The 17,219-nt window shown below is 45.2% G+C and overlaps 1 protein-coding gene and 1 pseudogene across 1 annotated transcript; both read left to right on the top strand.

The window, feature by feature from the left end:
* Nucleotides 1-10,962: 10,962 nt before the first annotated feature.
* On the top strand, nucleotides 10,963-11,912 carry LOC147958718 (protein FAR1-RELATED SEQUENCE 5-like; the record flags this gene model as incomplete). Its single annotated transcript, XM_087532262.1, has 1 exon — nucleotides 10,963-11,912. A coding segment is annotated over exon 1 (900 nt), but the record flags the coding sequence as incomplete, so codon positions are not given.
* A 48-nt stretch (nucleotides 11,913-11,960) lies between these two features.
* Nucleotides 11,961-13,202, top strand: LOC147958719 (protein FAR-RED IMPAIRED RESPONSE 1-like; annotated as a pseudogene).
* The last annotated feature ends 4,017 nt before the right edge of the window (nucleotides 13,203-17,219 follow it).

A 17,219-nucleotide genomic window follows, 5' to 3' on the forward strand; every position in this document is an offset into this window, starting at 1 on the left:
CAATTTTCCTAGGTTTACATCACCTGAAAGATAGGACCAGCGCAAGGCAAAGGGTGAGAGGAGTAATAAGATGGAGTGGCAACGGGTGGAACATAGCTATACGTGACGGGGAAAGAAATATTGTGTGTTGATTGTTGCTTGATCAAGGTCCCTGTCCTCCACTTGCAGCTTGCAAGTGGCTGCATTAAGTATTTTGGACGTGGACTCCATCTCAATGTCTGCATTGAGTATTGCAATGTGTATAATTATCTAGTACCGTATCATATCTCTTTGGCGATGCCACCGATAATTCCAGCCACTCGAAATGTGAGTATTGCTTGCCAACTTTGAAATGGTCATTTTTGGTCGAAGCTAGTCCATAATGAAACTTGCTAGTGAAGTATTTATGTAATGTCACTATGTTCGCATGTGGTATATATCTATGTTCACCCCTGGTTAATGGTTGCAGTATAACTCTATAGCATCTCTCTTTGCTGTAGGCAGACTTCTGTTGGAATTTGCACCAACATATAGTCTTAATTTGGATGTGACCCATGTGGATCCTCTACTGCGATGTCATTGTAGGCCCTATTTGATAAGTTTCTCTGTTGCTTATTAGCTCGGAGCTTTAATACCTGAAAAGGACAGGATTCTAACTACCAGCATTTTGAAAAAGGATTCCAACTACCCAAATGTTGGGTCCATTTCTTTCCACAAATGGGCTGCCCTTTCTCTTATTTCAACGGTCGCTAGCGGGCAATCGTTGGGAAAAATGGCTCCATCTCGTTAGGAGATTGATGGAGGTTCAGCTTTCCCAACAACCCGATGAATTACGTTGGAAGCTTACTAGGTCTGGAGTATTCACAGTTAAATCAATGTATGTTGATGTCATCAACTCGAGCTTCATTCCTACCTCTAAGCACGTTTGGGCTGTCAAAGTACCTTTGAAGATAAAAGTGTTTATGTGGTTTGTCCATAAACAAGTTATATTAACCAAGGACAACCTGACTAAGCGTAATTGGACAAGATCTATTAGGTGTAGCTTCTGTGATCGGGATGAGACGATTAAGCACCTTTTTCTTGATTGCCCGCTAGCCAAAGTTCTTTGGCGGACAGTACACATTGCTTTCAATATTACGCCACCGCATACTGTTAGCACGTTATTTGGGGTGTGGCTTAATGGGATTGAGCCTGACTTAGCGAGACATATTCATGTGGGAGTATGCGTGTTGCTGTGGACTATATGGAATTGCATAAATGATTGGTTTTTAACAGAACATCATGCATTCATTTTTTGCAGGTTATCTTCCGGGCCACGGCATTGATCCATTCGTGGTCGCTACTCACTTCGATGAAGGCCAGGGAGCATTTGGTTACTGGATCTATCCGTTGGGAGATGGTAGCTCGGTATATCTTCAACCGGTTTGGATGGCGGTCATGTAATAGGATAGGCAATTAGTTTACCTATCTGTCTTTAGCCAGTCGGTTGTGGCGTTCCTTTTTTGGCTAGTTTGTCGTTCTAGCCTTTATGGCTCTGTGTGAGCCTTTCTTTACAGTTCGAGACTTTTAAAACCTTGTTGGAACCTCTTTATTTGTTTTAATAAGAGGGTTGTATGCATCGTTCTGATGCAAAGGCCAGGGTGAACCCCCTTTTCGAAAAAAAACCAAGTGCCATCCTTTCAAACACTTTTTATCGTTGAAAACACACATGATTCTTTCTTTCTTGTTAACTTCCGAAGAGGGCCACCTTATTCGCATACTTCCTACGTAAAGCAATGGCAATTTTTTTTAATCACAAACTGACTGTGTAGGTCACCCTAGTCCCTAGATCCAAGATGGCATGATTCCAGCTCTGCATGCACATGTGTACATTCATGCATGTACATCTCCAAACATAAAAATATACTTCATGCGCTTCTACATCGATCTATACGTATTCTAGTAGTGCAAGTAGGACTGTGTTTATAATTGTGTAGTGACTATAGTCAACATTCATTTAGATACCGGTGAATTCAACGCTCGCAAACTTGGAATTTTTTGGTGGATGAGACTTGAACTGCCGAGTAGATTGTAAAATACTACTCCTACATGCCTACATCTCACGATGACTTTGGAGCAAGTTCCAAATATTTACCTATGGGTCAGGTAGCTTCGAGACCTAAAAAATAAGAAGATTTGCATTGAACCTAGCCGGCCTATGTAAACCTTTGGTCAAATCGTTTGCTTAGTTATATTTGTCTCATGGCAGGGAACCACGGGTGCAGCTGGCATTTTGCTGGATTTGAAGCTTTATAAATAGTAACTACTCATGTTGTAACAAGCAAAAGTTGACCTCGTAGAGTCCCAACTACTCATGTAGAATCGCATACACTATACACTCTTGCCTCAAAACATAAGCACAAAACGTCAACTGTCAAGGCTGTACGCCACATTTTATTATACTGAAACATCTACAGAAACATGTGTCGTCCCTCCCAAGCCGCCCCCCACGTGGGCGACCGGGAGGCCCCAGATCCCATCGCCGCCGAATCTCCCCCACTCCTACTCCTCCTCCCTCGCCCACGCCCAAGGGCGCGGCCAGGCGAAGCCTAGCCGTCGATGGCAGCGGCAGGGACTCGGGCCCTCTCGCTCGAGTGGGGCTGGCGCGGGCCGGCGCCGCCGGGCCGGAGCGTGGCGGCGGGCCGGTCGCCACGGCGGGTGGTGGCGGCGCCTCGGCGACGTTGATTCCTCGCGGCAGGAGGCCTTGCGATCTGGTGCGTCGCGGCCGCCAGGGACGGCAGCGGCGTGTCCGGATCGGTTCGCGGCGACGCGGCCGGATTACTGGTCGGCCGTCGGCACGGTGGAGGGTGCGACTCTTCGGCAGCTGGGCAGATCCGCGGGACTCTATCCTTGTCTGGCCCTTGACAGCGCGGGCAACTACATGGGAAACCCTAGATCTCTTTGGGATCGAGCGATGGCGGCGCTTCTGCGTTGTAGTCCCTCTTTAGGGCATTGTTTTGGAGTTTGCTCCGGTTGAAGAGACTAGCGACGTCGGCGACGCACGTCTGGTGGAACAACTACCGATAAAAATCACGACGACTACGGTCATGGCGGACGATGGCGGCGTCTTAGATGTCGTTCCCTTGTCGAGGCATCGTCGTTACAGTCTGCGTCATCAGGCTCGGGATGCTCTGGGGGAAACCCTAGATCTGGGTCTTCCGGATCGGACGATGATTATTTCCCTCTTGGGGGCATCGTTTTGGAGTAAGTGCTGGCTGGGCGGATGGTGGAGCGGTACTTCATCTCACACATCGATGGCGGCGGATATCGGCGGCATTGGCGCTGTGGAGGCTCGCGTCCGATGCACGGAGATGGACTCGCGCAGAAGGAGGTTGTTGTCTGGCGTCATGGTGACGTCGATGGGAGAGTGGCCAGACAAGGTAGAAGCCTCAATATGATCTGAATACGGACCTGTGGAAGATGGCGACGACGACACACGAGTGCGTCTGACCGGATTGTGCCCCAGACCCGGTATGCGGCTCGGCTGGGGCTTCCGAATATGTTTCGGCTTCCGGCTTTTGATGTTAGGCTTAGGTGAGTGGTTTGGATAGTGGCCCAGCCAGCACCCCTTCATCTTTTTGAATAGGAGTAGCGGCATGTGTTGCCAAGATGATAGATTCAGGCACATTGTTGTAATACTTTGTAAGGTCCTCAAGAATAATCAATAAAGTGGTCATATGCATCTCCCAGATGTAGAGGCCGGAATCATCCTTCTTTTCTCAAAAATCTACAGAAACATGTACAAGCACTGTCAATTGTCGAGGCTACACGCCAATAATCCCATACTTTCTTGCAAGGAAAAGATCTATAAGACATGCTCCACTTTACATCTTTTTTTTCCAACCATATACTTTTTAGAAGCTGCATGTATCAAGTTGTTGACCAAAAAATTCTTAATTAATGACAAACAAAACAAGAAAATTTCATAATTATAATAAACTGTTAACATATAGGCCTGTTTCGATCACGCCCGCGTCAGCCCGTCAGATCAGGCTCGCCAATAAATTGGCGAAGGATTTCGTCACCTCCTCGCGCGGCTCGTGTCAACGTGCAGGCCCAATATGCCGGTTTTGTTTTTTGAAATTTTGTAGTCACTCCTAGATTTGGTATTATTTTCGGTTTTGGACTAGAGAAGTACTTTGGTATTATTTTTGTTTTCTTGTAGGCACTCACCTTCCTGCGTGGATTGGAGAAGTTTTTTTTTGTATTTCTATTTCATTTTTTCATTCTTATTTTTGTTTTCCTTTTCTTTTGTTGCTTCATTTTGTTTTAAATTTACCTTCATTTATATTTTTGCTCTTCTATTTTCTCTGTTTTTTCTCTCTTTTTTCACCTTTTCCTTTTTTCTTATGTTGTTTCTTATTTTAATTATTATTATGCGAGTGGTACATGTATATTTTCATATGATAAATGAACACATTTTCGGAAGAGATGATTTTTTTTAAGCATGAACATGTCTTTAAGATATATATGAACATTTGTTAACACACAAAATACTTTTAAAAAAGTATGAACAATGCAACCGTCACTGTTAGAAATGCTAAACCAAGCTCATAATTGTTTTTCGTGCATGTAAGAAATGTATATATGTTTCATTCAAAAAATATTTGCAAAAAGAAGCGTCCATGTGCGTTGTAAAAAAATCTCAGAAAAGATGTTCATATTTTGGAAGATTAATACTGAAAAAATGGTTGGGCCGATGGATGGGGATTGTACCATGTCATGAACCAATCATATGAGGTAGTGATCGATGGCTTAGCTAGTACTTAGAGTAGCATAGTATAGTGTGCCGCGCTAGAGCGATCAATCAGCAACCACATTTGCTTTGCTTTAGAATCTGTTCGATCGACCAGGTTAATTAGAATGCTGGAGTAAAGTGAGAGTAGGGCACGTAAAGTAGACGATTAATTCGAGCAAGTTGGATGGTATGCTTTGCGCCCTAGGCTTTGATCGATCCATGCTGCTCTCTCTCAGGCGAAGCATAAAATATAACATTGTTCCCTCTGGCGGCACCAGGAGGCCAATCCGGACGCGAAACGTACGTGACCATGCCATGATGCCACATCGACCAGGACACGCTCGCCTCTCAGTTTCCGGCCTCTCTTCAGTGCGTGCACCAATACCTCGTAAGCCGCAACCACTTGGATTAGATTACTACTATACTTATTATCACTTTGGCTAGCTCTGTTGGCTCACGTACGTCACCGGTGAGGGTGTTTGTGGTTGGTATCATGTCAGTGGTTTTCGATCGGGGGCAGCGCGTCTGCGCGTGTGCCCCCGTCTCCCGGGTCTGGGCATCACGCCGGCGTCACCGCCTTGCCGTGGATGGGGAGACCGCTCCGTTTTATATTGTTTGCATCTGTGTCATCGATGTGGGCGTGCCCATCTCGTCTAGTGTCGAGGTATGCAAGTACGTGTGAGTAGTTTTCTGCCATCTAGGATGGCATGTCGACATTTTGTTGACTCGTCCATACAAAATGTTTGCCAGAGAGGACGCGTATGTGCGGGCGCTGGGAAGCCGGGTCTATCTTACGGCATCTTCAAAGCGGGCACTCAAATTTTCCGCAAACATATGAACCAAACTGTTTGGATGCAGTTTGCCATCCAACATCGTCCTGCATCGGTCCGTGGACTAATCTGTTTTGCTATAAACTGAAAGCAAACTAGGGGCTTTGCGAGATTACGCACCGCCGTCACACATGACTTTGACACCACCAGATAATCCAAAACCCTGCCTGGACCGTATCTCCATCCTTCCTTCTTTCTCTACGTCCGCTTCCTCCCTCACCGACGCCACCGCTCTACCACCCTGGCCGTCCGCTAAGCCCTTCCCGGGCCTCCGCGACCTCCACCGCTACACCCAGTCGCCACGCCGCTTGTCCTCCACCGCCGGTCCAAACCTCTCGTCCGTCCATCACGCAAATACCATCCGGGGCGTCACCACACCACACAGCTAGCATCCAACGTATTTTGAACTATTGTATTTGAAAACTTAGTTGGATTGTGATATATAAAATTAGAAATACTATCACATTTAAGAGGTCTGTTTCGGTACCTCCCTCGCTTAACGTACAAGGGCATTTTGGGCATACGGTGCTTAACCACTACTAGGGAAAAACCTATACACAGAATCTTACCAGTAGCGCTGTACAAAATCAAACGCTACTGCTACTTAGTAGCAGCGCGCGTAAATAAACCGCGCTACTGCTATGACTTTTGCAGTAGCGCGTACTGACGAAAAGCGCTGCTGCTATGTTTGAACTGGGCGCGCATGGCTAGCCCAACCTAGCAGTAGCGCGTATACTGGCCCAGCGCTACTGCTACTCTCCTTAGTTGTAGCGCGCTTACGTGTAAGGCGCTGCTGCTACCGGAAATAAAATAAAGTGAAAAACAAGTAGAAAAGTAAATGAAAATGGAAGAAATAGAAAAAGGAGAAAGGAAAAAAATAAAATGTAAAGAAAAATAAAAGAAAAAAGGGAAAAAAGGAGAAAGGAATAGTAGTAGCGGGTTTCAGGAAACGCGCTATAGCTAACTTAACTATAGCGCGTTTTCGCGCTACCGTTACGTTTCACTTAAACAGCGGTTCCCCCCCGGCCCCCCGGCCACCACTTCTTCCCCAAATCCCTCGCCCTCGCCGCCGTCTCCCCAATTCGCCGTCGCCCCACTTCGCCGCCGTCTCCTGCCGGCGTGGACGCCCGCAACCTCACCGTCTCCCCCCGAGGCCGCCGTCATCCTCACCGCCGCCGCCCGAGGCCGCCCTCGGCCTCACCGCCGCCGCCCGAGACCGCCCTCGACGTCACCGTCGGCGCCCTCCACCTCATCGCCGCCCGAGCCCGCCCTCTCCGCCCCTGCCTCCATCACCTAGCACCTCCCCGCCACCGTCTATCCCCTCTCTGTAAGTCCCCCACCCCTCCCCCACTCATCTCTCTCTGTATTCTAGAGAAAAAATTAGTAGAGCAAAAGTTTGTTTATAGCAAAAAATTTAGTTTAGAGCAAAGGATGTTAAGTAGTAGATGTTAGAGCAAAAATTAGTTTAGAGCAAAAAATTTGGTTTACAACAAAAGTTAGTTAGGGCAGTAGGGTTTAATTAGGGTAGATGCTTCTTGTATAGTATATAGTGATACTAGTAGATGTTAATTAGGTTAGGGCAATAGTGGTACTAGTAGATGTTAATTAGATGTTTTTCAGTTAGGGCACTAGAGTTTTGCTAGGTTAATTAGGTTAGTAGTGCTGCTAGTAGTATTGGTACAGTAGGTTAATTAGGTGATGTTAAATGAATAACCTAAATGAATGAAATTAGTAGTTAACTGAATTTTTTTTCCTTTCATCATTATAGAGCACTAAAGTTAACTGAATTTTGTTCTATTAGTAGTTAAATAAATTTTCTTCTACATTGTTTGCACATGTGGTTGATCGTGTATATTTGGACACTGTTTGCAAGGAATGATGCTTAGTGGCCTATGTTTTGCCGGAATGTTGATTCATTTCTTTTCCAGCAAATTTCAGGTTCTCGATTTGTCCACTTTTTAGCAAAGCTCATGCCAAAATTTTCCGTGAATTTCGGCATGACTTGTGCTACAAACTAGGACATATCGAGTGCCCGTGATTTGCCGCACCAGGAAGGAGTCAACATTCTTGCAAAAAAATAGGCCTTTTTTATGTCATTATTCATTTTATTAGGTCTAGAATTAATTGACTAGATTTAATCATAGGAAACATGGCTAGCAACGATGAAGGACAGGGTTCTGGTGATTGCGACGATGCCTACCGGGCGACAGACGAATTTTTTAGCCTTACCGATGATCAACCGATGTTATTGCTGGGCCCACCGGTGGCATTGGGGACAGAGACCGACACGTAGACCGGTGCTGAGACTGAGACCGGCGCTTAGACTCAGACCGGCATCGAGACCGGCGCTGAGACTGAGACCGGCGCTCAGACTCAGACCGGCATCGAGACCGGCGCTGAGACTGAGACCGGCGCTGCCTCGGGGAGCGGAGCCGGTGTAGAACCGAAAGCAAAGAGGCAACATGTTCCTAACAAACTCAGGACTACTAGAGTGGTGGTCACGGAGGTGGACGACGGCAATTTTGAGCCAACGGCGCCCGAGGAAGCGCGTCGATGCTACGGCAATCAAATAGGCTGCATCGTACGGACAACCGCCACCATCAACGATGAGAAACTACAGAAGATAGAAAATATGAGGAGCTCCCTCCTAAAGAAGTTTCACCAGATATTCTTGTTCCCGGGACGGAATGAGAAGGATTATAAAGATCCAGATGAGGACCCGACAATGAAGAAGATAAACAAACACGCCATGACCAAGTTTAGCGACGCGTTGGCCGCCTGGAAAAATCGAGTGAAAGCAAGGATCATCGACAAGAAGGAACCCTACTCCGAAATTGTAAAGGATAATCCGACAATCACGGAAGAGTAGTTTCAAATATTCAAGGAGGCTCGCGAGGCCGAAGATGCCAAAGAAAAGTCTAAGTACATGAAGGGGCTTCAAGAGAGGAACATTGGGAGCCACCACCTCGGAAGCCGTGGTTACGACGGAAAGATGTCCAAATGGGCCAAGGAGGACGCGGAAGCCGCGAGTCTGGGCATCCCAGACCCCTTGGCGGAGTTCACCGTCCCGCAGGAGATATCGAGGAGTCCATCCCAGAACCTTCGCATGTCACCTAGATCCGGCGATGCCCATATTCTGCAATGGGCAAAGGACATAGGAGATATCAGGGATCATCGACTTCGAGCTGAGTTCTATAACATCCAGCGTGAACTTGCCCAAATCATCATGAAGGAGGTCGTCGGAAAAACAGGGATGTTCTACGGAGAAGGACAAATGTCGCGGGAAGACGTCCGAACATGGATAGCCTCTCAGCGTCTCGGCCTGAAGCCTTTCACTAGGCTCGGGGACTATCTCCCTGACTTGGATGGATGGAACGACATGTTGGAGTGATTGTCGATATATGACAATGTGTCCGTTTTAGTCCATACTTTCTGTATGACAAAACTTTGAGTTATGCACGGTGAAACTTTATTTTTGATGTAATTAAACCGTCCTCCTCCTCGACTAGCGAAAATCACTCTAGTTAGGGCATTTTGGGGTACGATGAACTTTGTTATTTATGCTTATGATATGTTGTTTTTATTTTTGCCAAGTCTGTCTCTTTCTGTTGCTCAACTATATATGTTGCATATCATCGACTCATGTGATGATGCAAGTGCATAGATCATAGATGGCGAAGAAGTGCTATGCCAGGAGTATATATACGACAAGTGGCCGGAGTGTCAGGCCCTTCCGGTTTTCGAGCGACAAGCAGCAGTTAGTTTAGAGGTTCACGCTAATGCGAAAGAGGGATACGAACTCATGTTCTCAAAGTGATATCTCTTCTCGCGTATATCATTGTTTAGATGGATGACGATGTATTTGCATATCATTCGAGACTTGTATCGCTATTTTCGAGATGATGACGAGAGACCACTTTGTGTTGGATAATGATTATGATGATGACATGATTTGATGAGACTAATTGTATGTATATGCTATGATTACATTTGTATGTGTATGATATGCTAAAGATTATTGTATAAAGCCTATTCAAATACAAAACAAATATGCAGGAAAAAAACTAATAAATAAACTAGTAGTAGCGAGGGGGGAAATTTAGCAGTAGCGCCGCATTGTCAGTAGCGCGTCCCAGCAAATAGCGCTGCAGATAATATCAGTAGCGCCCTTTCCCAAAGAGCGCTACAGCTATTCATGTATAGCAGTAGCGTGGGACAACCGGCGCTACTGCTATACGTTAGCTGTAGCGCCTTATTAGTAGCGCCGGTGCCCGCGCTACTGAGAAGCCCAAAACCCTCGCTGCTGGTAGGCTTTTCCCTAGTAGTGAACGTATCCCGCGCCGTATGCGGCGTGCCCATACAGGTAGAGCCGAGCGCACGGCTCGAGCCAATACGGCCGGCTCGCATCTACCCTCTCCCTGTCGTGCGAAACAAAAAAACCACGACCTGTGTTGACACGCGGCCCGTTCCAACGTCGCCCCGCCCTGCCGATCGCCGCCTTTCCCCGCCGATCTAGCCGTGATCACGCTGCCAATTCCAACGTCTTCCCGTCCGGCCGATCGCCGCCTTTCCCCGCCGATCGCCGACCATTTTCCCCGTCTTCACCCGGGATCTGGCCGGCGCAGACGTTGTTGGAGTCGCCCGCCGTACGTGATGTCGCCTCCGTGCAGGTCGTCGCGGTGACGTGGCCTACGTGGACGCCGTCGCCACCCGCAACTCCGTGATCAAACTCTCCGGGAACGTCCTCGCCGTCCGCAGCCACGCCAGGCCGGCCGAGGTGCACGTGCACGCCATGTAAGTTGTCTAGTTTGTCAAAAAAATTACATCTGTAAATAATTATGTGCAATCACTTGTTAGATAAGAAGTTATTATCTGTATGATCGTAGTACATTTAATTTGATTTAAAATTGATAGATCAATTTTTATTATAATATTGCAGTGTTGGTTGTGAGATCATTCAATGGATAAAGAAACTGCATTTACGGATCTGTTTTTGGACACGAGTGAGTGGGATGTTAGCGATGGTGTTGATCGTACGAATGGTAATGATAGTAAAGATGATGATGATGGCAGCGACAATGAATCCTGGTCGTCGTACGATAATTTACCCGAGGAGGACTTTGAAAAGAAGGAGGAGGGTGCTTGTAGTGAAAACGTAAGTGTTGTGTACAATATTTTCGTCGGATGAAGAACCATATGGTACTTACATGTGCATATGATTTTTTTTATGTGCAGGAGGATATTGACGTCCAGAACGAGGAAAATCATGGTGTTGAATCTTTCGCGGATAACATAAGCCAGGTTCGGTCCAAAATTTAAGATGTCATTGAATAATAAAAACTTGTTAATGATAAGGTGAAATATTGTAGGCTAACTTTGATGGTTGGAGTGGTGATGATGAATATGAGCATGAGGATGGAGCTAATATGGACATTGAGAAAGCTGAAATCCAGCAACGTGCGCTGGAGACACAGTTGAAGGTTATGGGTATGACATTTGCATCACAATGGGAGGCCTACATGTTCTATAATAACTACGCCAAAGACCGTGGATTCAGTATCAGAAAAGATAAGGTGAAACGAGGAAGAGGACTTTCAACCACTATTCGGTATAGGCGATACGTTTGCTCGAGGGCAGGAAAACGTCTCAGTAAATTTTTAAACCCGGAGGGCCGTACCCGCAGGCTAAGACCTGAGACTCGTTGCGAGTGTGGCGCACATTTAGTCGTGAAGTTGGACAAAGGACGTGGAGTTTGGTTCGTGGCAGCTTTTATGGATGATCACAACCATTTGTTAGCTAGACCAGATGAGGTGGTATTTCTACGGTCACATCGAGTGATGGGAGATCACCAGATAGCTGAGATCTTGACGATGGAAGGAGCTGGGATCAGAAAGCATATCATCGTCGACAACTTCATTAGCAGGTATGGCTCGTATGATAAGTGTGGGTTTCTGAGACGAGACGTGTACAACCTATGTTGCCGAGAAAAAATGAAGTTGATTGCGAAGGGTGATGCTAACACGGCAATCGGGATTATGAGGAGCAGAAAGGAGAAGGATCCAGACTTTTTCTTTGAGTACGTGCTTGATAAGGAGGACCGTTTGAAGAGCATGTTCTGGTGCGATGCACAATCGCGGCGGGACTATCAGTTGTATGGAGATGTGACTGTGTTCGACAGCACGTATAAGATGAATAGATATGGTATGCCGTTCATCCCCTTTGTTGGTGTAAATAATCACCGTTGCACCACAGTTTTTGGTTGTGCCATTGTGTCCGACGAGACCGAAGCGGCGTACGTGTGGCTGCTCCAGACATTTCTGAAGGCCAATTGTCAGAAAAAACCAAGGTCAATCATCACAGATGGAGACGCTGCAATGATACGAGCTATTCGGTTGGTTTTGGTTGATGTGTTGCACCATCTCTGCTCATGGCACGTGGAAAAAAACATGCAGAAGCACCTTAATTACAAATCGCTAAATGAGTTCAGGGCACTCTTTTACTACTCCACCTCTCCAGCCAACTTTGAGGCGAGATGGCACGCTTTCGTCCATAAATGGAAGACTGATAAAACAGAAGAGTGGCTGAGTAGGATGTACAGGAAGAGGAGTCTGTGGGCAGCATCATATCTGTCAGATGGTTTTTTTCTGGGTATGCGCAGTAATCAGAGGAGTGAAAGCCTTAACTCTTGTCTTCACCTTCACTTGGACGGCGGTATGACTATTGTTGACCTAGTTGTGCATTATGAGAATTGCATAGTTCGACTACGTGAGAACGAGGCGCATGATGACTGTGTTTCAAATCAGTCATTGCCACCATCAGTCACAGAATATAAGGATATTGAGAAGCATGCTGCTGAAGTGTTCACTCATTCCAATTTTTATATTCTTCAACAAGATCTGAAGAAGACGGGAGAGCTTGAGATTTTTGAGACGCTAGTGGGAGTTAACTGCCACACCTTCGTCGTGACATGGAGAAATAACCGCAAATTTCAGTTCAATGTGAATTATCGAGCTGAAAACTCTGAGAATACGATAGACTGCAGTTGTGGACGAATGCTTCGGAAAGGATTGCCTTGCAAACACATTCTGTATGTGTTGGTTCATCTGAAAATATCTAAAATACCTAGGTGTTGCATCCTTAAGAGGATGTCGAAAGTTGCGAGAGGTGGGCTGCCTGCACAGTGAAAGAGTGACATGTTTGGCTGGGGTTGGACAGGGGCAGAGCAGCGTGCTCGCTATAGTCAACTCAGTATAACAGGAGCTGAAGCTTTTCATGTTGCTTCAAATGATCCATTCGTCTTTGATGAGTTGATGCAGTGTCTGCAGAATATAATAGCGAAGAAAAAGGTCCCTGATAATGATGCTGTTGGTAGTAGAAGAAATGTGCATGAGGAGCCACGTCAGCCGTAACAACATGTTGATGTCATAGGTGATCCCGTGAAAGTTTCCATGAAGGGCGCCCCTAAACAGAGCACGATAGGGCGGGCAAAGAAAGATCCAAATGTTACAAAAAATGGAAGACCAAAATCATTTTTTGAGAAAAAACCCGGTCCTCTTTGTGGCATTTGTAAGAAAGAGGGCCATAGACAGCAAACGTGCGCTGAGAATGAAAAGTAAGTTTTACATTATTTTAATTATTTTTTGGTTCTCTCTTTACAATTGTCTGATGAGTTTTTTATAATTTGTTATGTAGAAACCGGGCATAAAGATGAAGTATTCTTAATCAATTGAAGGCACTCGCAATTTCAGTTTATTTGTTTAAGGATAAGAGACATGGCACTTTGAGTTTATTCTTTAAGCCACCTTGTTCGATGGAAGGCACTGGCACTTTTAGTTTATTTGTTTAAGGATTGAAGACATGGCACTTTGAGTTAATCTTTATGCCACCTTGTTCGATGTTATGAGACACGTGATTTCTATTATTATGTGTGAAACATGATATATTTGTATGAGTGTGTTACTGTTGTCATGACTTTGTTAACTGATTAATATTTTTTTAATTTAATGTATGTGAAAAAAATATTTGAAAAAAAAGCCCAGCCGTGGCCGGGAGCACGCACGGACAGTATACTACAATGCCTTGTGGGAGGCTTTTCGGCCGGCGAGCGGGGAGGCCACGGCGTACAACAGGGCATTCATTAGTGTTCTGTAGCGAGCTTGTGAGAAGGCGAAGACGCGGGTATATAAACCGGTCGGCGCGTCTCTCCGCGGGCGAGGTGGGACTAAACTTAGTTGGCACAACGCGCCAGCGTCCCTATCCGCACAAGAAGAGGATCGGCCCACGCACCCGACGCGCGTCGTTTATGGGCCGACAGATCGCCATATTCCCCTTCGGGATCATTGCATGTGCCCGCTGGGTGGGGCGGGACGAGACCTCTGCCACCGGGCGCGCGGCTATCGGTCGGTCGGTTGCTGGGCCAGCAGACCCGCGCCTGGCGCACGGCGAATCGCGCCAGCCCGCACTAGCTGGACTGCGCGGGCCTGCCACTGCCTCGTCGGATCCAGCGCCGTTGCTGCCAGCACAATCGACGTGGGAAATTGTGCAGGTTTTGTCCACATCGCGCCAACTTAGGACGGCGGGGATATTTTCTAATAAATAAATGACCGCCGCGAGTAGAAACAACAACAATACATATAACATCGCAGCCGCAAACCGATACATTTTAGGACAGCAAAAATTTTACTTGCCCACACGTGTTTAAATGTTTAGTCTCACACGAAAGCGATAAATAAAACGTGAAAAATTGTCGAAATCTATCCCAATGCCATGTCGCACTACAATCGTTCAAAGTATCCAACAACGGTAGGGAAACCTTCTACGGGACTAAAACCCTACCGATGCTAATACCTATTCCTTCTCTATGATTTTAACAATTTTCATCTTGACCTTCTCTAATTTGTTCACCTCTAAAAAAATAATTTCCGCGACAATACGTGGCCTTGACTCATTAATCTCTTTCTGGTCAAATTCATGTGTCCAGCGATCTCCGTTCCAGTATTTTATGCACCACATCACAAAAAGTCCACAAGACACTCTGCAATAAACATGTGTGATCAGCTTAGGATATAGCATGCACTTCCTTGTACTCATTTAACTTACCCATCGTTTTGTCTCGGCATTTTATACTCATTAATTGGCCACGATGAGACATCTGGAAATTTTTTTGATTCAAGAGTTGAGTTGGCCTCCATAATATCGTTAGAAATTTCAGCTCTCTAAAACAAATTAACAAACCAGAATTTAATGTATGACTCAATATTTTTCTGAATGCGAGTGTGAAAATTATAGCGTACCAGGGTGGCAATCATATTGCGAATTCTTTGGCTAATTGCGCCTTTAGAATTTGAGTCAAGAACTTGAAACTCCTCCTTGACGGTGTGCATCACTATGGTTATTCAATGATTATCATTAACGTGCATAGGAAAATACGCCTACATAGTAACCAAATGATGTTAGTGCAATTAAATAGTAATGTCTAATAAAAACAAATAAATATGAAAGCAATACCTTGTCCCGTCTGAAATACTCATCCATTACTCTTGCGATGACTTTTGTTTTCTTTGTAACATGTTCCGAGTCTAAATCATTTACTGACTTGGTCTTTCCCCTTGCCCTACTCAACATAAATTTAGGGAACCACGTTGTTGATATGTAACGATCAGAAAAATCACGGTGTTGTAGGTGTTTACAATATGCATTGATGATCTGCATACATAAACAAAAAATTTCTATCAACTTGTGAAGTACAAAAGAGAGATTTGTTAAAACCAAACTCATACTTACAGCGCCATGCAACCATTTAAACGTCAGGACATCGTGAAGCATAGATGGCGTGCATATGTCCCCATCTGGTGGCGGCATATCGACCATGGTTCGGTGTGCATGCTTCTTTGTCGATGCTAGAGTCTCAACAAAAACTCTGGCTGCCTCTATGTGATCCGGAGTCATATTAAGAGAACTTGCTAGAATTGAATGTGGTGACGATGCAAACAGATCTAAAACAATGCAGCTACAGTCATTAAAAATAATAAAAAATTTACATAACGAGTGAATGAATTATAAAGTAGTACTTGACTTACTTTTTTTAACACGTTTCTTGCGGGTAATGAGAATGTCGTAGGGGGATTGGCAATATTTTGAATTTTTTCTTTTGCGCTTACCATCATTTTCCTGACTGCCTTCACCATTACCTATGTTGCTCTTTGCCGGGAAACTCTCAAACGTGTCTTCGGACTTTGTTGGTGACAAAGCATCCATAGACTCACCAGAAATATCAGCATTCTGCGGGGTTCGGGACATAGACGGAAAGTCTTTTGTACGTACAGTTGATGCCGAAGATGGAGAGTTTTCATTATCGTCTATAATGAAAGGATCAGTAGCTTCACCTTTACCCGGTGTCGTCGCCGGAGCACCCGTGTCATCAACGGGCACGGAGGTATCATTGATACCCGTGAAAGATGTTCGTACCTTTACGTCGGTAGGTGAATCAATATTTGGCCAATATTTTGATGACTTGTACTGGCCATTCTCCATCCCAACTCCTTCACCTACATTATCAAATTCGTCATTGTTGTCCCTCTTATTGGGTTTGTACAGCACACCTTGCGTGTTCAACCTTTCCATTACCATCTACAAACACAAATGAAACACGATAAGTAGTTGAACAATTAAACCATGTTCAATACAACTTCTAAATTACCTGTGCACATCTTTCGGGTATATTGAGAACCTCCTTGTGAAGTAGCTTTATGTATGTCATCACACGGTCCATACTACAAGTCGTGTTCGATGAAACCGTGGACGTGCTTGGCTTTCTACTCCTGCCACCACCTTTCCGTTTAGATTTCTTCGTTTCTTCCTCTGGGACAGTCCTTTCACGTGCTACCTTAGCACGTCTGTACTCTTCGCTAACGCAATTTTCAGTCTGTACAACAAACAAAAAAATAAATTAAATAACAAATATAATTAATTACTATGTGCAACCAATAAGGACTTTACTTATTGACTTACATTGCCGGTGCCACGCCCATGCATGTTGTCATAGTCGTCTCGCTTTTTCCCTTCCGTTTCTGGCCAGTTAAGCATTAGTGGGTATTCACGAGACAAAGGATCAAATGCATCCACACCAATTGGCTCAACTTTTTCCCAGTATATATACTACATGATTGTAAACACAACTAGTCAGACACATAGATCACATAAAAATCATATGTACATACAACTATTATGAAATGACTTGTACCTGAAGAAGAGCCAAGTTCCCGATAGGCCACTTGAATTTTTCAAGATCTTTGACCGATTTTTAATAGCATCCATGCACACCCCCAACATGAAATCGTTCCAATTGTATGACTTGATAGCGTTCACGTCCTCCACCATTTTGTAATAACGATAAGGAACAAACTTGGTGGATTGTGGTGCTAAGACTGTACCCATAAGAACCAGTATGGCCCTTCTCACAAAATCATCATCATATGACTGAGTATCAACAATATTTTTTATCAACTCATCGATGAGGATTAGGCCTGTTCTTTTGTCTAGAAACCGATTTGGAAAAAAATTGGCATCTAGTTGTACTGTTGCTATCATGCTACTGACATCATCACCCTCGTTACGTAGTTCGAATATGTCAT

Source organism: Triticum urartu, chromosome 7A (genome assembly GCF_056163025.1).
Source record: "Triticum urartu cultivar PI428250 chromosome 7A, HENAU_Tu73, whole genome shotgun sequence".
NCBI classification, from domain to species: domain Eukaryota; kingdom Viridiplantae; phylum Streptophyta; class Magnoliopsida; order Poales; family Poaceae; genus Triticum; species Triticum urartu.